The following is a 21,739-nucleotide window of genomic DNA, read 5'->3' on the forward strand; positions in this document are numbered from 1 at the left end:
GGGGGGCATGCCCCCACTGGTTTAGAACCTGTGGGGGCAACTGCCCCCACAGCCCTCTCGGTTCCGGAGCCCCTGACAGTACAGGAGTCCTGTCTGGGTGGCACGCTTTAATAAGGCAGCTAAACTTATACAGGGTTTGACCGTAAAATAGTAGGACTGAACCATATAACAAAAAATTTATTCACAGTTTTATCTAGTTTTTTTTACTAGTTTTTTGAAAACATAGTTTTCAAAATATGCCCCTTCTGCATCAACACAGTGTTTCCAGCAACTCTGTCAATCACTGAAGGCTCCCTGGAATGCAGAAACTGTAATGATCTTTAGCTCCCTCGTTACGGCCTATTCAATGGCCTGATCCGAGCCGTGGTGTCGTCCTTTTATGGCCCTTTTCAGTCGGGGGAAGAGGAAGTCTGAAGGAGTAGGCTTTAGGGTGGGTAGGGACGGCTGTAGGGTGGCTGGGGAAGCTGTGTGATGCCATGTTTGGTCAGGACGTCCATGACAGCAAAGGTGGTCTGGCTCAGTGCATTGTCGTGATGGAGCCTCCACGATCCAGCAATTGCTGGATGGACGCAGGCAACTCGTTTTCTGAGTCTGTCAAGTACTTCCACGTTGAATGCAGCATTCACAGTCTGACCAGGCAGTACAAACTCTGTGAACCATTTCTTTGCAGTCAAAAAAGATGGAACAACATCAATTTCATTTTTTTGCGGGCTTTTTTCGGGCAAGGTGAGGTGGGTGTGTGCCATTCAGAGCTTTTGCACTTTGTCGCGGGGTATTACTCAAAAAGCCACGACTCGTCTCCGGTGATAACATTGTCGAGAAAATTTGGGTTGTCACGAGCGCAATCGAGAAGTTCTTGACAAGTCACAAGCCGTCCTTGTTTTTGTTCATCGGTTAACACCTGTATCAGCCGCAGTATGACACAGGCGTGTTCGTTTATTCAATATATGTCGGGAGCACCCAATGACACCGTGACGTCAAAATGACGTACACCGGAACTACTAGGCGGCGCTTATTTTCTGGAAAACAAGAACAGTTTTGACAGCACTGATTTCGTTAAAGCGAGTTCGTTGTACTATTGAGGTGTGATTGTATTCTTGTGTAAGGGCCACACCCACAACAGGGTGCGCATGCGCAGTCTGCGTGCGCTGTTTTTTGAGGTATGTCGTGTGTGTAAAGACTGGGCGAGCTAAGGGTGAGCTGAGCGTTTAGTTCTGGAGGTTGCTCTACCTCGAGTTTCGGCGATGCATTGAAGTGAGAGGTAGACGGAGCATTTGCCCCCCGGTGCGTTTACGGTGCGTTTCACATAAGCATCGTCCCACTGCGCGCGACACTATCAGGCACGAGCACGCAGCATCGCTGGCTTCACTTTGTACCGCCGATGTGAAGATATTGTCGACACGCCATGAAACCTTATGTTTCATCTCTCAAAGTCAACAAGATGATTTTTTTTCCTCTCATTTAAACTTGCTTAATCCGATTGCCTGATAATTCGAAAAATTTTGCGACCCCTTCTGTGTAAGAAAAATTCATCAGACTAGTTGTTTGCATAAAACATCGAATTTGAATATAATGAAGCAAATTGACGATTTTACAGACTTTGTTATATCGAGGTGTAACTGTTTTTTTGTTTTTTGCATCAAATATGGGGTGGCAGCTCTTAAACAAGAACATATGGTACTTATTAGCTCTGTTGTGTATACAGCACATTGTTTTGTCCTTGGTGAAAACTTTTTTCCTGTCTTGCTTTCTTTTCAGTTCTCTGAAGGAAGCCTGTACTTTGCATTGACGCACAACAAAATGGGCAAACTTCCAGTGTTAAACATGGACCTACCACCATCGGTATGAGACGTTGTCCATTTGCATCAAATGCTTGTGAACATAATGTGTTATATCTTTAACCACTGATTTGCAGAGGCTCGGCTACATACAGACTGACTTCAAGGCTGGCCAGGCTGTGAAGGTCAAAGTCCTCAGGGCAGATGAAAGCTCGATGGTGGAACTTTCACAGCTAGGTGCGTACAAACTCACCGTTTAGCCATATGCTGTGCCTTGACAGCTCTTGCCACATAGTGAAGTATTTGTATCACGTTGGCTTTTTTTCTGCTTACAGGTGTAACCACATTAACTGTGGACAGCGTTGTCAACGGCTGCGTTGTGAGTGCTCGAGCTGGTGTGGGCGCATGTGTGTCCCTCCCCCTTGGTCATCATGGGACAATCAGCATCACTGACATCTGTGATGACTTCAGTCAAGCTGCAGCACTGATGGCCAACTATGTTCAAGAACGCTATTTGCAATGCTACATCCTAGACCTCGACAGTGAGACAAACACATACCACCTTTCAACGAGGGAGTCTCGGTATGTTTGTTTGTTTGCTTGGGGGCTTGTTTGTATGTTTGCTTACATCAGTGACCAAAAGGGATGGAAAATATTAAATCGAGCTAAAATGAAAAATTAGTAGGCTTGTGTGAATATACTATCAGTTTTTTTTTTTTTTTTTTGAAGTGAATAGTTCGAACAGTTGTGGGATTTGCATAAAACCTTGACACAAGTGCCAGATGTTGACAAATCTAAAGAAATTGGGTCTTTACTTGCTCCCCCCCCCCCCCCTCCAAAAAAGAAAAATGGAACAGGTTCATCTCTGAAGTCAGTTTATTTTCTTAGTGCCGTTATTGAGATATTTTAATGCAAAAATTCAAGTTCAATATTTCTCACGATTAACAATACCTTGGTTCTTCTTGACAGTGTTTTAAATTTAAAACAGCGCTATGCACGAGGATGAAAATTACACCAAGTTACACCTATGACAGGACGGGCGCTCAACTTCCAACTAGCATTTCTTTCAACTCGACAGCAGAGGACATTTGTTTACAGGCTCTTGCTCACTGTTGTGCTTCAGTCTACTTAAAATTTTGTGGTGGTTGAAGCAGCGGCAGCGTTTCACGTTTGCCCATCATGTGTCATCGCAATGCTGTGAAGTGCAAGCGTGACTGTGCGACACCAGCTCTTTATGCTCTATTGCGCGAATTCAGCTTGAGGCTTTCCGTCGACACATGTGCTTTAACGCTTTCCGTTCAGTAAGTGCACATACAAACTTGTTAGGCACATTCACTGCTTTTGCAGTCCTCAGTCTAGCCTGTGTGCGTGATCTTGGGCCTGATTACTAGTGATGGGTGAGAAATTTCCCACGACAGTTTATTGTCCACCACCACCGTGCCTACCTTGGCTGTTAGGCGTAACCAGCGCTCTTTGCCAGGTGTTGACTGCCAAAGTTACTTAGTGCTGCATCAAAAATTTACCAGTAAAATCTGGGTGCAGGGTTCAGGTATGCAAATTTTGACTTAAGGTGTAGCTTTACAGCAGTGCGGATTTCACCTCAAGGTGTGGTTCCACATTAGTGCAGCGCAGCATGCACTGCCGTGAAACCACCTTTAGGGTAAAGTTCTCCTCCATCAGCATCACTGAAGAGAAGGGGAACAGAGCCGCTGACTGAAGATATGATGTGGACGATTTGTGTATTCTTGTAGGGAGACTGTTTTACAAATATTTGGCAATTGTAGCAGTAATTTTTATGGGTTATACGCATGGATTTGTTTTTTCTTTCTTCTTTTTACTGGGGTGTTGTAACTGGGGATGTAGCTTATACGAGAGAAAGTACGTGTATTCGTACGTTTCAAATACTTCGAGAACTTTGAATACTGAAATTCGAGCTGAAGCGAATATCGAGTATTCGAGTGAATATTCGCATAAGCCTAAAAATTAGTGCTCTAAGATGTCTAAAACATCAGTTTTTCTTAAAATGAAGACTTTGTATAATAAAAAAATGATGTCAGTGTAAGACAGGACTGACACTGCCATAGTGAAAACACACTACGAGATCACAGTTACAAAATTATATAGAATAAATGTTGTGTCCTTAATGGCATTTCTGTTGGTGAGTACCTTACAATCTATTTGTAGCCGCAGAGTACATATGCAAACTACATATTTGCAAAATCCAATTACTGTAATTACCTATCCATCGTGGTGGCTTAGTAGCTATGGTGTTGGGCTGCTAAGCACGAGGTCATGGGATCAAATCCAGGCTACACTGGCCGCATTTTGATTCAGGTGAAATGCAAACAAACCCATGCCCCATGTATTGGGGGCACGTTAAAGATACCCAGGTTGTCAAAATTAATCCAGAGTGCCCCACTATGGCATGGCTCATAATCAGATTGTGGTTTTGGCACGTAAAATCCAAGAATTTCATTTTTTTTTAATTGTTGTTGTATCTGGGTTGATGTTAGATCTGCATTCCAGGTGCCATATTTTGTAATTATATTTTTTATTTCCATTCATGTTGCCCTTTGCCATTGGCTCACACATAGCCAGGATTGGCCACTCACCTAGAGGGATGATAAATGATTAGAATCAGACAAAAAGAATTCTTACAAAATGCTGGTGCAACAATACACCCTTGTGTAAGGTTCAACACTGCTTCAACCGCCTTGGAGTGATGACGCAATGTCAAAACAGCTTACCTGTTAAAATGATTCTTCCTGTATAAGTATATGTGGTCACGTATGTCTCAGCGTTCTGGAAACTGTGTGGTTGAAACTAAATTGAGACACAAATTGCCTTGATATCAGCATATAAAACAACAGCAGCTACTGGAAGTGGTTTGCTAGGTGCCAAAGCAGGCCAGTGAGGTCCTAGATCTGTGCTTGGATTCCGCGGTAGATTAGGCTTAGAAACTGTGTAATGTGCTGCATCTGGTCGTTTCACACGTGTTGGTGGTGGTCCTCTGGACTGTTCAAAATCATATGCCAATGTGGAGTGTGTGCACACTACGTGAATACTCCAGCTCTTATTGGCATCATTTGCTTTCCACATTTATTATTGTTTTACTTTCCGTGAGACCTGATTCACTGAAAAAGCAGCTTTTTTTCAAACACAGAATTTCATTTTTGTACCCAGGTGATGGTAATTGAATTGCATCAGAATAATATGCAGGTTCATTTTGTGTGGAGTTAATGCAAAAGTTGATGTTGCAAAGGGGCTGATTGCTATAACTGAACCATGCCATTCTGCCATTAAGATCTCCTGTAATCGTTTTCATACTACTTTTACTAATTTCGCCTCTTCATATGGACAAAATAGGCATACTGAAAATTCTATATACATTTCATAACAGAAAAAGTGCAATATGTAAACATTGAGCCCATGATAGAGGCAGAAGTGTATGAAGAAAAATTAAAATGGACCACAGTTATAGCTGTGCACCCACTGACCACTAAGCTGGTGCCTTTAGTATACACAGTGACAAATGTTGAAAACTCACTGCCTGTGCAGATAGTCATTGCCTGAACGAATGTATTGTAGTTTGATATCTCATTGATTCAGAACTACAACTGATAGTGCATTGTAAGGGTGCACAAATGGTGACATTTTTAAACCAAAAATGAATGCTTGAAAGAAAGTGCACCCATGTGCCAAATTTAATCTAAGATGTGTATCTCTATTTTGTAAGTAAAGAAAGAGAGAGAAGGGGGGGAGGGGGGGTAGCTATATTGTGGTAGCTATTATGATATTATGGTACCTTGCTTATTTAACAGGCGTGCTCATTTCAAACTTGCGAGAACATTCACTGCCAAATGGTGTGGAAGTAGTAGCAGACGTGACACAGGCTTCCTGTGAGCTGTGCATGTACTTTTTAAGGAAAGCAAAAGCGCCTTTTTATACTAATATCTGCTTGTGGGAAGACGTGAGAGCGGCTGACGAGGTGTGCCATCGTCCTTGCATTTATCAGTAGGGTGATGGCGAAAGCAAAGCGGCAAATGAAGCGGTGACCAGCCTGACTCGGAACCAAAACACGCTCTCAATTAGGCTGGGCTAGAGGCCTCAGCCGCTGCTTTGCTTTCACCTTCCGAATAAATGTAGGGATGACGACAGGCCTCATCAGCCACCGCCACGTCTTCCTGCATGGACTATTCCCTTTTCTACATCTGTGCAATGAACCGTGTCTACCCAGTTGTTTCAAGGATTGTAAGGGTTTGTTGAAGTGCCTTGCGCCTTTTTCTTTATTGTGTGCATGGGGTTGGAGGAATAGATACTGGGGTTCTTTGACATTTTTTTTTAAAAGTTGGCTGGGTTGCAGAATGTTGTTAATGTTTCGGTAGCCCTGTTTTAGATGCTAATAAAAGGAAAGCTTCAAAACTGAAAGAATAGTAAATGTGCTACAACAAGGGGGGGGGGTCTGTGTTAAATTTCTGCACATCTGGAAAAAAAACAGGAGAATAAAATGTATGTCGTTTCCCAAATCCCAGTCCCGTCTAATGTGACATTTTAGTAGTACGCATTAATCTGAATGGTATGTAAAGTTGAACAAGAAGTATGTCATTAAGTGCTTGAGCTCAGTGGGACCACAGCTTAGCTCCAACAGAGTTGTAAGACAATAAAAAATTGTGCACGGCATGAAAATAGTCATTTTAGTTATTTTGTGTTTCCTCTTCAGATGCTGCTTCACTTGGCCTTTCGCTTATGTCTCTTTTGCACTTGTTGCAGGCTACATCTTGAGAGTTGCAGAGAGGTTGTAGACAAGGAAATTGTGGCACTCAGCAACCTCAGTGCAGGCACTACGCTTCGAGGGTTTGTGAAGACTGTGAACAAACATGGTTGTTTTGTCACTGTGGGATGTGGAGTAGTGGGACTGATACCCATGTCTAAGCTGCCAGCTCCATTGCAACGGAACCAAAAAGCCATGAAAATCGGTGAGCTGGTCAGTGTTGTTGTGAAAAGAATCCAGGCCTCAGAGAGACGGCTATTTCTGGGTCTAGTCCATCGTGTGCAGGCAAAGACTGCATTGCCTCGCAAGAGGAAATTGTCTACCTCATCCACAGAGGAGTCAATATTTGACAGTTGCGAAAAGAAAATTAAGCTTGGGGACCCCCTGCCTCGACTCACTCTGGATGAGGGATTCAGCTGGGATGTCGAAGCCACACCAGACTTGGGAAAGTTACTGGAAGAGCGGCCAGCTGTTTGTAGCAGTGACGACGAAGACGGCAATGAAGACAATACAAGGAAAAGCCAAAAAGATATCCGTCAAGAGAGGGAGCAAGCTGAAGCACAGTTACGCAAGGTAGCTCTTAAGCTTCATTTATATATGAGCTATAGTACCATGCTAGTTTATTCTTGATTGCATGTTTTGGAAGAACAATGTGCTGCCTAACTTCACTTCATTTTCTTGCATTTAAGTTGTTTCATGAACATCCTTCTGTGATTTGTGTAGGTTAATATCTTTTCTCTGAACTACCCAACAGATGTAATAGCTAAGTCCGAAGGCTAGTCTTTTTCTCAAGTGATTTACTTCAACATCACAGGCACTAATGCGTGTATTACTGCTGAATTTTATTGCAGAAGGAACGCATGCTGGTTGACCCAAGCCGTGAGCCTGAGACGGTTGACGATTTTGATCGTCTGGTGCTGGTTTCACCCAACAGTTCTATAGTATGGCTTCGATACATGGCTTTCCATTTGCGTCAAGCTGAGATTGAGAAAGCACGTGCTGTAGCAAGACGAGCACTGTCATGCATTGACTTCAGGTAATATTTCTTGATCTGTTATAACGTCATTTATTGCAGCATCAAGTCTTGAGTCCCAATCTGCAGAGGCATGCTTTTTGTGTGATGCAGCTCATACTGCTAATGCCTCCTTTCAAACAGTGCTGTGTGCTTTTGATTGACTCATGCATAAAGAACAATGCCCAACAGGTGTAATGGGTGCTGCATTGTGAGAAGAGCACCATTTCCTTCCAGCTAGAACTACTGCCTCACTTGTGCCTCACATAGCTCACATGTAGAGCTGGCATTGGAAATATGTCCTTGGCTTAGCTTGGAAATATGTCCATCCATCTGTCTTGAACGTGTGAGACGATGCGTTCCATGCGTATACATAAGGTTTTATGGGGGGCCACAGGGGGGGGTATATATATGAGCATGCCTTATGACTATGTATGATTACTTAGGTTTATGATTATGACTATACGTGTAGAATGACTATATACAGGGTGCCCCAGCTAAAAGTAACCAATGTTTTAATGACGACGGAGTGTGCTAGGGGGCTGAAACCAACTTGGTGGTGTTGAGAATCACGCAGCCTAGTCCGGAGTATTTTTTTTTTTTTTTCGTTTTGCAAAGTTAGTTAATTAGTGTAGCTCATTACCTAACTTTTGAAATATTGGCTTCACCAAGAAAGTGCCAATCCGAAGTTGTAGGTCACATTTAAATATAGCCAACTGAAGTTTTGCAACTAAGGACCATTGGTGGAGCTTCTTGTACTTGCCTTTAAAAAAAGCTTGCGAAATACAAAAACAAGCGTGTGATAACGCCACTATTTCAGCGCTCCCAGACGATCGATCAAGAAATTAAATCCGCTTGTGTATGCAGCACTGTCCGGTGCAGGCTTGGCGTTTCCGGTGGCCGCAACATACACGCCAGCAACTCTCGCTATCGCGAACAAATAGCAGAACATGACAATTGCATTTTCCTTCCCGATTAAACAGTTCTGTGGTCAACATTTACTTAAGCTCAAGCTTTTTTTGCCTTGTGTGTTCGGGCTTCATTCCACAAGTGGAGCGAATGTTATATTTATGCCATGTCACGTCGAAGCGCAACACACCTTCATCACCGCCGCTAGCTCTGTGCTCCTCATCGTGACGTGGCATGTGAGTGAGTCGTCTGGGGGCTCTGAAATGGTGGCGCTATCCTGCAGTTTTTGTATTTCTCAGGCTTTCTTTAAGATTAAATTACAAGAAGCTCCATCAATGGTACTTAGTCGCAAATACTTCGATCAGCTATTTCTAAATGTGATCTACAACTTTCATACTGGCAGTTTCATCCTGAAGCCAATGTTTAAAAAGTTAGCAAATTAGTTTATACTAATTAATTGACTTTACAAAACGAAAAAAATACCGCAGACTAGGTCACACGATCCTCAACACCAGTGAGTTTCAGCACACTAGCACACTCCGTTGTTTTTAAAACCTTGGTTACCTTTAGCTGGGACACCCTGTATGTATATATGGAGCAACTGGAAAGAATTCTTACGTGTTATCTGACCAGTCCCACTAGGCAGTTTCTGCAATAATTTTTGTGGTAATGTGGTCATTCTAATACGATTGTATTAAAGGGCTGGGAAGTGTGAGCATGATATTGTGTGAACCCAAGAGCCTGTGAGCACGAACTGCATTGCCCAGAAAAGGAAAAGAAAAAAAAAAGTTCTTGGGTTGGAATCGAACCAGCATTCTCTAGGGTACAAACAAAAAACGCTGTGTTGCCACCACACAGGCAGTAGACCCAGAGGCCCAACAAAAGCCCTTCATATTCTCCACCCATTTCCCGCTCCCTCTTATTGCTTCCGGTTTCCATTGTGCGCACTGGCCAAGAAGATTATTCCTTGCCACCAGGCAATGTATTCATCAGACCAGCGCATGGGACATCTCACCGTAGCCCTCCAAATGTCGTGTATCCTGAATGAATCCGTACAAAGACCTTCCAGAAGTCTTTTTTGCCACATATGGCACACGGACTGGAACGACCTTCCTGCTCACATTACCATTTAACAGACCTTGCCTAGTAACAGCCACTGAGAACTTAAGAGGACACTAAAGAGAAATTTATTTCAGCTGTATTAGTAAATTACCCTTCTCCATTGCAAAAAAAAAAAAAAAAGGCCCCTCTTACTGTGAGAAAAGGCTTGGTAAGCCAGAAAAGGCGTAAAAACAAAAGACGGGTGGCGACGCCACCTTGGAAGTTCCTGCACCAACTTGCCGTGACATCATAGATTTTGATGGCGTCTGCTGAGGCCTAGTGAATTTGTTATTGTTAAAGATGGACCACAGTGTACCCTAAACAGCCAAAGACTGAACTTAGCTGGTTTTGCGAACTGTTACGTGCCACAATGGCCAAAATAAAAAAAAAAAATTATAAAAAGTAATACTTTGAAATCTATGACATCCCTTGATCATACTGTAATCAGGGGTTTCGGCGTAAAATTCGAGAAATGAAGCTTTGACGTTCATTTTCTCTTCTACTAATAAACCTATTAATGTGAATTTAACAAAAATGAAGTTTTTAAATAACACATTAAGAGTCTAAAGTTTCTCTTTAGTGTCCCTTTAACCAAGAAAGGCATTATCCATTGCCCATACCTCTTGTTTAATGTCCCACCACGATTCTTGAGGTATGAATAAATAAATGAAGTTCATAAATATGGAAACACAAAGTCGTGGCGCATGACCGAAGCTCACTGTGCATGCATGCCAGCAACTCAGTATCCCTTCCCCATTCCCTTCCCTAAACTGTTCCATGCTTAGCAGGCAATGCTGCAGAAGCTATGTAAGTAGTGCGGTCGTACATGCGTTTCGCATTACTGTTGTTTTTGATCTGTGACTCTTTTTACGGAATAACTGCTTTGTATATATACTGTTACAACTGCAAGTTGTAAACGTAAGGGTATGTCAAATTATGCATTATTTGCGCACCTTTGTGCTTCCGTTATACGATGTACAATATTTTAGTCAAGTGCAAATGATGTGCTGTGGCCGCTATTTGCAGAAACGTGTCATTTTGCTCATTCGGCGGTAAATGGAATCGGATGTGTGACGCATTGCATGTAATAAATACCTCATATTTTTCTGCATTAAAGTATGAGACTTAATGCTACATCTAATTACTGACCCATACCTTATGGTATCTTTCTTTCGTATGGGACAAACTATTATTTTGAGGGGGGGGGGGGGGGGGGTCACAAATGCAAGAATGGATGTAAGACAAGTCTCTCTAGTGTTTGTAGCGTTGCCTGCCATGTATGAAATGGAGTATAGCTTTGTGCTGATTGCACACACTGGCCAGAAATATTGATAGAAAATATGGGCAGGAACTGGCACCATGGTGCAGAGATGTGTCCTTTTTGTGAAACCGATTTGGAACTTAGCAGATTATGATCCTAGACTTTGCATCTCAGCCCCAGGATGCCACCGGTACTGCAGCTGAGCTCTGAGAAGTGGCATTGACAAAAGCAGGGACATGAAGCAGCTCATTGAATGTTCCAGTTACTTTGACAATTGCCTTGGAAGAGAGAGTGCTGCAGGTGGAATTGAGATGCCAGCAGTTCCTAACAAGACATCAATCCCTTCCTTGCCGCTTACCTTAAATAACAAGTCACTGCTTACTTTATGATCCCCCATTGCCCATGGAGATTTGTGTGGTGTAATCCTACGGCAGCATTCTTGGCTTTCTGGGTACATGGAATACACATTGGAGTTAAGTGTTTGTGGCGAATGGTGGTGATAAATACATAAATGATGGGTACATCTTTAGTATATACACATGCACCAGATGCAGTGAGAAGTATAAGTGATGAAAGGTGAGCAGAAGGCAAGGCACTTCAATGCTCTCACATCAATTAAGTGAAGTTGTGGGAGTAAGGACTGGCAAAAGAAAGAAAGATTGGTTGGAAAGCCCTACCAAAACATTATCACAGTTCATATGGCCGTGTCATCTTCCGTCACTGAACAAATATGAAGTAGTACAAGGTGTATGGAAAGGCATAATGGTTCCCGAGCTTACGTTTGCTAATTCGGTGCTTTCCTTGAAATACTAAGTGCAGGAGGAACTAGAGATTAATCAAAGGGCTGTCAAAAGGCTTGCTCTGGGGGCACATGGAAAAATGACAAAAAGCGCAATACAGGGAGACATGGGCTGGGCGTCCTTTGAAGTATGGGAGGCTCGGAGCGAAATTGCTTCAAAAGATGGACTACGGTACATGCACGCTTAGTAGTACTGTCACGTTAAAAGTGCCAGCATTCTCAGGGGGGCCCCCAGGGCACCTCCTGTAGATCCGCCAGTGCACTGGAGTAGACACTATGGTTTGTGTAAGCCAATCAGGAGTGCCATCACACAAATGCCCATGTCCGTCCACATCAGAGCATTGTCCCTTCAGTCTCAAATGCTGTCTCGGGCAGCAGAGCATACCACACATCTCGCACTGCACTGTTCCTTGACTACATATTGCCATTGCCAGAAATTGAGGTCATTAAATGTAGCAAAAGGCCCTGCACTACTAAGCAAAGCGCTTGTCACTTAAACATGTGTGCATTTCACTTTATACAGAGAGGAGCATGAGAAACTGAATGTGTGGACAGCACTGCTCAACCTGGAGCACTTGTACGGCACACAGGATTCACTTGACACTGTCTTCAAGGAGGCACTGCAGTTCAATGAGCCACTAAAGGTCTACATGCACTTGGCACAGATCTATGTGGCGGGCAACAAGCAGGAGGTCAGTACTAGAGCAGAGAGTAGCCTTTAACCATACGGCTCTCCAAAACTGTCTATAGGAGACAAGTTTCATTTTTGTGTTGATAATTAGGAAAGAAAAACTGTCTCCCCCCTCAGAAACTAGTGCATAATTTTTGGTTTCTGGTGTCAGCTTTAAGGTTCAAAGTAATTGATAGTGAAAATCTCCAGCTCACTTTCATTTCCACTGCCAATTCTTGCAGAACATAGTTTTCTTTACAATGTTTATCCTTTTTTGCATGGTGCATACCTTAAAAAAAAATTAAATTATGGGGTTTTGCGTGCCAAAACCACTATCTGATTATGAGGCATGCCATAGTGGGGACTCCGGATTAATTTGGACCACCTGGGGTTCTTTAACGTGCACCTAAGTCTAAGTGCACGGGATTAGATTCACATGGTATGCTGAAGGGCCTTACTGCATTTTTAAACTTTGCTGACTTGTTCAGTTCACTCGAGTTGTTTACAATGTACCCTTTTCTTTTGTTTTTTATCTTGAGTAGATTTTTCAAGAATTGTTTGTGGCAGATAGGCACAATTTCATATCTTGGCTAAATTGGTGGATGTTGCCTGCATGAAAATTTGTATGTTCGATAACTCTGATTCATTAAATATTGTTGCAGAATACATGTAAGTGAAGCCATGCATAATGAAATCGTATTTATTTAGCAGAAACCGTGAGACTAGTACCAGTTTCATGTTAGCACAGTGTCTGAAGAAACCTCTCAGAGAGGTATCCAGGATAGCTTCTGATTTCAATCTTGTTTGTCCTTTTGTATTAGTCCAAACCATAGTACCCTCCTGCTTTGGCTGTACAGTTGACGTTTCAGATAGTTTTTACCAAAGGTGTAGTGTGTATGGAAGGTTTGGAACACCCGTGCTCTTGCACCATATTTTGGGGACACGCATCTTGAAACTGATACAGTTTCATGGTTTTTACTAAATAGGCACACCTTGGGCAATTGCTACTTAGTTTCCACAATTAAATACTTGTACTAAAATTTGTCCATTTTAGTTCATAGAGCTTAATGGCAATTATTCTTGATGTCTACCAACTCTTTGTTTCTCTACTGCATTGCCTAAGAATTGCCTAAGAATTGCCTGATGCACTTGCTGATACACCTATCGCTGAGAAAAGTTTTGAATATGTATTTGTTTGCAATAAATGCACCAATTTTGTTTATTATCACAGTACATCAGTGGCTTCAGGTGCTCACTGCATGTCGTTTCCTTGTGTTTGCAGCAAGCAGAGCAGCTGTACAAGCAGATGCTGAACAAGTTCAAACAGAAAGCAGATGTTTGGCTTAGCTTTGGCTTGTTCTACATGAAATGTGGGCAGATTGAGGCTTGCAGAGCCCTTCTTCAGCGAGCTCTCAAAAGCCTACAGAGTCGGGAACGTGAGTGTGCTCTGCTTATTGCTCAATATTGTTAGTCGCACGAAATGCATTTGGAGCAAAAAGAAAAAATGCTCATGTATTAATACACAGTATTAATCTGCAAATGCTCATGTATTAATTGATCTGTGAATGCTTGACTAATCATTCAGTCTGTTTATTTTATACATGCGGGATATTGTTTTGCTTACGGCAGCATGAGTATGCGTTGGGAAATTTGATTTTGAACACTTTGAATGGGCTGCGTGTCGTCTGCTAGGAAGCCCTTAGCAGTGCTTATGTAATGTTTCAGTGTTAAGGACATTCAATACAAAGTCATTTGAAGCACGCATGTGGAAAGAATGTTACCACTTTTGTCAAGCACAGATTTTTTCTCACATAGTGCTGACTGAATTTAAGCAAGTAGAGGAAGAACCAAGGGGGTGAAGGAAGAAGGCATGGCAGGGCTCGGGGAGTAGAATGAAATGGCAGAATACATCCATCTGTATCAAGCTCTCTCTGTGTTCCTTTTAGTTCTGTTTCTCAGGAACGCTACAAGTGGGTGTTAGCATTTAAAGGGACCATACCCAGACAACATAATGACATCCTCAGGACGTCCTCAGTACATACAATTGAGTACGTTTGCACATCCCCACATGAGCCTCAAAACATTCCTATCAAGTCCACATGTCCGGCCTCGGCACGTCCTCGGGAAGCGTTCGAGGATCTTTTCAGTACACGTTCAGGACATTTTGAAGACCTAGGCATTCGCTGCGCCCAGTAAAAATCTTTTATTTTGTTCACTGAAGTTTACTGTTTTCTGTCCACTAAGTGACAAATTCAGGCTTAAAACTGCAATATGCACTTACTGCTTGACAGAGCATACAGGGCTCAGTATATGGCCACACGAAATGAAAAAATATACCCATAGCGATGCACACAAAGCCATTTTATTAATATTACTTAATAACGGTGCATGTCACACTGATAAGAAAGGTTGAAAGCAGCGTAATAAAGCCAGGAGACTTCACCGCTTGAAATGTCTTCGTCCAAAAAAACAGAACAGCGAGAGCCCATAAGAGACACTGAAAGAACTAATAAACAGCACATTGTCAAAAAACAACTTACGTTCTGACACAAAGAAATAACAAACCAAACAGTTTGTGCCACATACTTGGAAGCATTGCAGTACAAAATTATTGTATGAAGCACTAAAGAAACCTCTGCTGATTGAATGTTGGTCTTTATGGCATAGTCAATCCACTCGTAAAATTGTTTTTTCCATAACAGATAATACTTTTCACCTTCTTAGCTGTGAAAAGATTTAGAAAAAAAAAAAATTAAGTACAACTACATCTAGTTTTGAAGCCAAGATAGTGCTATATTTGCCGCTGGCCAGTGCTAAAATCTCAGATTGCTTGGGTGTTTGCAACAATGCTCTCGTCGGCAAAAGCAGCGTGGAAAGGCATTTGTGGCAGCGGAGAGGTTGAGAGTGACATTACAGCGGCGTTGAACCATGGAGAAGTGATCGCCAGAAACACTGAAATCATCACTTTGAAACTGTCCACTATCGCGACCAGGCACAAAATGGCACAAACCTATGGAGATAGCTTTGGTGATTTTATTCTATAGGCAAAGCGACGCCGCGATTTCTAGCCCCCATTCCATCCAACACAAAGAGCTCCGCGGCAAAGTCGCATGAAGCCGTCTGATTCACTATGTAATTAATGAAGGTCCTGTCCACGCTGTTCACTAAGTGAAAACATGTGCTAATGCGTCTATTTCTTCCTCGCACAAATCTACGTTCCACTTCCTGCCACCCCGAAAAACACAAGAGACTTACCCGCTGTCCGCTGCTTTGTTTTTCTTCAATGCTGCACTTGACTTGGACTGGCTTGGCTTGACTTTTCAAATCAAAAGTGCCAATGTGCCAGCAAGGAAAGTAAATGGGGTGGCTTGGTCGCTGACAATGACATCCTTGACTTGACTTTTCAAATCAAAAGTGCCAATGTGCTAGCAAGGAAAGTAAATGGTCGCTGACATCCTGGGATGCCTTGCTGGTTCATTATTCCATTGCCAACCACAACTGTTATCGCTCACGGGAACTCAAAACAATAAAACAATACAAGTTGCAAAAAATGGTTCAATCAAACACAATGGTAAGGCATCAAGACCAGTTGATCAGAGTTTAACTCCACATATAAAAAAAAATTCAGATCGAGGTCAATGTTGTAATAACGACCTCACATCAAGTATAGCACCTAATGTTGCATTCATCGACCGAAATAATCATAAAAATGTCAATTTCAGGGTCTCTTCTAACATAAAACTAAATATCCTCAAAAGGTCTTGTAGTGGACGTTCTTTGGACAATCAGGCATCCTTAGAAAGTCCTGCAAAAGATGTTTTCAGTATGAACCAGTGAACGTCGTCCTGAGGGCGTAACAAGGACGTCGTAAAAACTGCGAGGACGTTTGTACCACTTAGGGACGTCGAGTCTTGTCTGGGTAGCTTTAGCTAATGGGGATCCCTTTGATGCAAAGGTACCCTGCAATCTGTGAGTTAGTGCACCGCAAGTAAGTTAAAGGGACCCTGAAACGATTTTGACGATATTGTACAAATGTACCAAGTCATTCGGGTAGGCCCTTCTGATCATCAAGTGGCACATTTAAGCACTCCACATAACGCATGTAGCTTATTATAAGGTTTTAAAAATGTGCATTGCTACCGATCGCAGCGGCGCCGCTCCCTTGAGTTTTCAGCCGCCCCATTACAATCTACATATCTGGTGCTATTGACATCAGTTGGGCGAACTATCCGTTTGGCTACACAGGCTGTGTCATCGATAATTTTTTCAACTTTATGGTGAACAAATGTTCGTTATAGTTGTAATATTGGTTAATTTGTTTCTATTAAAAAAGTTACATAGAATCTCCTCAGCGAGTTATTTGAATGATGCGTAAGAATTTCGTAGTAATGACGTGGTGTTGAGTGCTCACACTTAACACTGCTGGTAATACTAGCACTGCTCAGCGGCTGTGGTCGTCTTGGCGCCATTACGGTAAATGCAGCAGCGCTGCGGCCATACGAACTGCTGCGGAAGGCGGCACAACATGAACTGATGAGGCAAGCAAACTACTGCAGGTGGCGGCGCCAGGTGCACTAATGACGTTCCGGTCCGAAGCCACGGCTGCTGCACAGTTCTGGCTTATTAAAGGCTGGTTCACACTAGGCCGACAAGGCACCGATTTTGCTCTGCCGACTGTTGATGACAGCGTTCTCCTTCCTTTAAACCGTTTGCCACAGCATTAAAACCGTTAACTCAACAGCTTTTTCCGCCATAGAAAGGAATGGAACTATGACAAAATTCACTTTACCGCAGCATACTGCTATTCAACTGTGTGCTGGAAGTATCCACCATGCACAATCAGACCAAGTATTTGTATCAGCATGACGTTGCGATCATTTTGTTTATCTCCTCATCGTGCCATCCTAGGCGGACGTTGTAGTATAGGTGCAGTGGTATCATTTTCTGGCACTGATGACATTTTGCCACTTTTGATTCTGCCAGAAACACTGCGTAGTTGTGATGCCTAAAGAAAAATGGCAGAGATTTCAGGAAGTTAAAGAAAAAGCAGGCAGTTATTTGAATGCAACCGTAGGCTCCCTGCTGCAAGAGTACAGGACTAGTATTAGGCCCGTGTTGACTGGTGACCATGCACGTTTTTTGTATTCAAAAAGTGTTGAAGGGCCACATTAAGGTAGTGATTTTTTTACTGCATCAGAAAGTTTACCATTTGCTGTACCGCAACAGTTACGTGGAAATTACGAAGAATTTTTGTAGCTGTGGTGAATTCATTTATTATGCTGGAAACAGTGGTCAGCAAGTGCAATAGCAAATATACATCAGCATGAGAGTAGCCAAAAACATGTGTGGCTGCAGCCACTTGGTTTTGTTTGTAAAAGTGATCATCACGTGGCTTATGCTTTTAATTTGTTAAATTATTTCTACACTAAAATATACACCAGTTCAATGCATTGTCTAAGTACCTTATACGCTTTAGTCATTTCAGTGTCCAAACCAAGTTTTTGGAAACAAAATACCTTTACAATGTCAGTCCGGAAAGTGCGCAACCTTTGTAAGGATACATCGCTTGTGTTTAACTACCAACTAGTTGGTTAGTCCCCTTCAGAGTCAATGCACTTAATCCAGCGTTTATACCATGAAAGGAACACTTCACTTCAGATGGTGCACAGGTCCCCTAGCAAATTTTCCTTGATATCTTCAGTGGATTCAAAATGCTATCTTTTCAACGCGGACTTCAGTTTAGGGAACCAAAAAAAAAAAGTGTGCTGGGGCCAAGTCCAGTGAATATGGAGGTTGGGGAACAATTGGAGTCGAGTTCTTGGCCTAAATTTCTTTAACCCATTCGCTTCCACAGCCAGCAATCCGCCGGCCCCAACGGCCAAGGCTAAAGTCGTAGTGACCGGCAATTTGCCAGCCGCTCAAAGAACTCTGTTTCTGGCTATTTTTTATAGATGGCAGCACATTGCAGGCTACTTTCTAGTTGTTTGGGGTTTTGCACACTAAATGGACATATTTGTCTACACTTTCAGCAGGAGTTGTTTGTAAAACAATCGAATACTTCCTGCTCGCCAGTGCCAGGCTTAAAAAAAAGCATACAGGCTACTGAGCGTTTTTTTTTTTTTTTTTTTTTTTTGTGTGTGTGTGTGTGTAAGCACATACCACCAAAAACTGTGAAGCATGACCATTTGATGCTGTGCTTACTTTTCGAGGGCCAAGTTCGAAAGTCCAAGAGGCGTTCTAGAATGCGTGGTAAAAACACGAAAGTGCACTCCACGTTCCTGCACATTTGAAACTTTTTTTGCTCACTTTCTAGTTTTTTTACTGCATCTGATGCGGAAACATTTTGTGAACAACATAAATCAAACATTTTGAAGATGTGATGTCTGTAGCAGATTTTAGAGCAATTTTCGTTCAAAGCGCAGAACACGCTCAACAAAGCAGGAAAATGTTCCGCAAAGCACTGTATGGGTGGAAGCGAAAGGGTTAATGAGCAGTGATGTGTGGTTGGATGCATTGTCAGGATGGAGCATCCAGCTCTGTTCTTCCAAAAAAGCATTTGGTCTTTTTGGCCACCTCACTGCTTCACAAAGACATTTGAAAACATTTGAAAAAGGGGGGGGGGGACGAGCAAGACTTTTACATTAGGTTAAACTTGATGCACCTTCTTGGGTCATTGTGAAAATTGTCGTCCACTGTGATGACTGAATCCGTAGTTGTGTTGGTGGGTTAGTTGGTTCATACTGAACAGTTTCAAACTATAAGAGTTATGGCGACTTAGAGCAAAATAGGAACAGAAAGGGGGAGGGAATAAGATGAGCGCTAACCTGACTAATGCTTGGATTACACATCGTAACCATAACCTGACTAATGCTTGGATTACACATCGTAACCATAAAGTCATATCTCATCCCCGGTGATGATGTGTACTAATCTTTTCAACAGATGTAGCCCGTCCCGGAAGCTCTTCACCAACTTTCAGTTGTGTCTGCTTTTGTTCATCTGACAAAAGGCACAGCACAAATTTTGCTCTGAAACTGCACATTTTCTACATATAAGCGAGAATTTCATGGCACACAGTTTTTGAAAACTGTCTAGAGACAGTTGGAACAAATCACTTCACTTACTTCACAGTGGAATCAGTTTTTGAAGTTGATGGTCTTCCTGAATGGTCATCTTTAACAGATGTATGGCCTTCTTTAAAACATTTTAAAGTGAAGCTTTCTTTGCCTCTTCCTTCGACTTTTCCACTGCTGCTGTTGTCTTGCACGCCGCATTGGGAGGTGGTTGAGAACATGTGTAATGTATATGGCAGGAGCACCAACGAACTTTGGGGGCATCGCAAAATGCCCTCTGAAATTCGCTGGCAACTGACGCTGGTCGTGCAATGCAAAGCTGCATTAAAGCACCGCAGCATCAAAACGACAATACGCAAGTGATGGTCCAGCAGCATCAACACTTCAGCCACGATGTCCTACCCTTCAACACTCGGAGCCCGTGCTGTGTGGCGGAAGCGTGGGTGGGCACGGGACGTGGCAGCAGCTATTTCTCAATAATTGGTTTCTCTATCTCACCCACCATGCGTTGCGTCATATGAGGGAATGACAGTGCGAACGTTTTCACAGGCTGCTGCGCGCCACTGCTCACCCCACTGCTCCCCTGACTCATTTCAACATGCAGGGAAAATCGTCAAAAGCAGTCAGCTTCAGTTCACATAAACGTGCGTAACAAAAGAACAAATGCATGTAAATAAAGCTGCTTTTGCTAGCTGGTACACCAAATGTGCCACTAGAGGACAATTCAAGATGCATTTTGATGGACAGTAATGTAAAAAGTTTGCAAACTTGCCGGACAGACCTCATATACGTAACTATGCATTTCCTGTTTCAGCAGTGCTGAAACATCTTCACTGTATTTTGTAGGTCACTACTAAACTGCAGAATGTGCACCCATACCATCACTACATTCATTCATTACTGCTTGCTTTTCAGCATCATAATGAGTGCCGTGCTAGAGTATACTTTTCTGAACTGAGATAAGTGAACTGTCAATGTTGCTCGTATCTTATTTCCTTACAGGGTGATCATGTTTAAGTTAAACGGAATTTTGAAAAATCACCTGTGGCAAATAGCACAATTGTCCTTGAGCTGGTTTATTCAAAGAGGCGGACATAACTAACACAACAAATCAAAACAGATATTCAACTATTAACAAAAGATTACCAATTAACTTAATTTATGGCACATATTGCAATTTTCATCTTGTAGCCAGTGAGTTTGCAAGACACATCTACTTGAAATTAATTTCCAGGATGACGCCAGTTTCCAAAATGTGGGACGAAATACATCAGCATTCCAGTTACTTATGTGCCTCAATGCAAAAAGAAGTGTTAAATAAGAAAGAGGATAGTGTATTCTTATGACGAGTTTCATGGCGCATATCTCCAAACTGGTGTCATTCTGGAAATTCATTCTAATTGGATACACCTGAAAAACTCACCGGCTACAGTTCGTAAAGTGCAATATGTGCTGTAAAGAAGTTAATTAATCAATTTTGGTAATTAGTTGAACATTTGTTTCGATTTCTCGTGAAGTAATGTCCACTCACCTGAACAATCCAGCTCAAGGACTAGAATTATTTGCAACGGGCAATTTTTGGAAATTCTATAAAACTTGAAAATGACCCTCCCCCCCTGGCTGGTGTAGTGGGCTGGTGCAAAAAGTATTTCTTTTTTAAATAATGGTAAAGTTCAAGAACAGCCTATGAACTCATATTCAGAAATGTCGATGACGAGGTTTTATCACGGGAGAATGACACCGAAGAGGCCATGTTGACTGAGAAACACTACTTATTCCAATTAAATTCATTTTATTTAAATTATCAGATTAAAAATTTTTCAGTAACATATTACAGATTATACTTTGAATTTCAAGCCTGGTGTTGTTACTTAGAAATTGAATTAGGCACCCTTTAGACAAACGGCACCGCAAGGGTTAAACAAAAGCAAAACTAGATGCATTTAATTTCACCCAACTTCATGAATGTCAATTTGTTATCACATAGGAAAATGTTTCACAGTTGTGCCTCACCTTGTTTAGATTGAAGTGACCTTTTGTTGGAAGTCAAAATTTCTTGAATTGCTAATGTGCTGTTATATGAAGTGAGTTTTTTTTTTTTTCATATTTTTTTTATCTCCATTTTGCAGATATTGTGCTAATATCAAAGTTTGCACAAATGGAGTTTAGGTATGGTGATCCTGAAAGGGGCCAGAGTATGTTCAACAGCATTCTGGACAACTACCCAAAGCGCACTGACTTGTGGCTGGTGTATGTGGATATTCTCATGAAGCTGGGCGATGTAGAGAATGCAAGGTGAGGCATATTGTCATAGTACAGTTCTCTCAGCTCCATGGTTTTAATGAACAATTCCTAACCTTTATTT

The 21,739-nt window shown here is 42.2% G+C and overlaps 1 protein-coding gene across 1 annotated transcript in view; it reads left to right on the plus strand.

Moving 5' to 3' along the window:
* The window catches only part of LOC119460550 (protein RRP5 homolog), a 122,538-nt gene that overhangs the window by 100,544 nt on the left and 255 nt on the right, over window positions 1-21,739 (plus strand). The window contains exons 25-32 of the mRNA XM_037721486.2: window positions 1,759-1,842; window positions 1,916-2,015; window positions 2,114-2,360; window positions 6,549-7,122; window positions 7,401-7,585; window positions 12,155-12,323; window positions 13,584-13,737; window positions 21,504-21,669. Of these exons, the coding sequence (XP_037577414.1) occupies window positions 1,759-1,842; window positions 1,916-2,015; window positions 2,114-2,360; window positions 6,549-7,122; window positions 7,401-7,585; window positions 12,155-12,323; window positions 13,584-13,737; window positions 21,504-21,669 (1,679 nt within the window). The remainder of the gene's footprint in view (window positions 1-1,758; window positions 1,843-1,915; window positions 2,016-2,113; window positions 2,361-6,548; window positions 7,123-7,400; window positions 7,586-12,154; window positions 12,324-13,583; window positions 13,738-21,503; window positions 21,670-21,739) is intronic.

This window comes from Dermacentor silvarum, chromosome 1, assembly GCF_013339745.2.
Source record: "Dermacentor silvarum isolate Dsil-2018 chromosome 1, BIME_Dsil_1.4, whole genome shotgun sequence".
NCBI lineage: Eukaryota > Metazoa > Arthropoda > Arachnida > Ixodida > Ixodidae > Dermacentor > Dermacentor silvarum.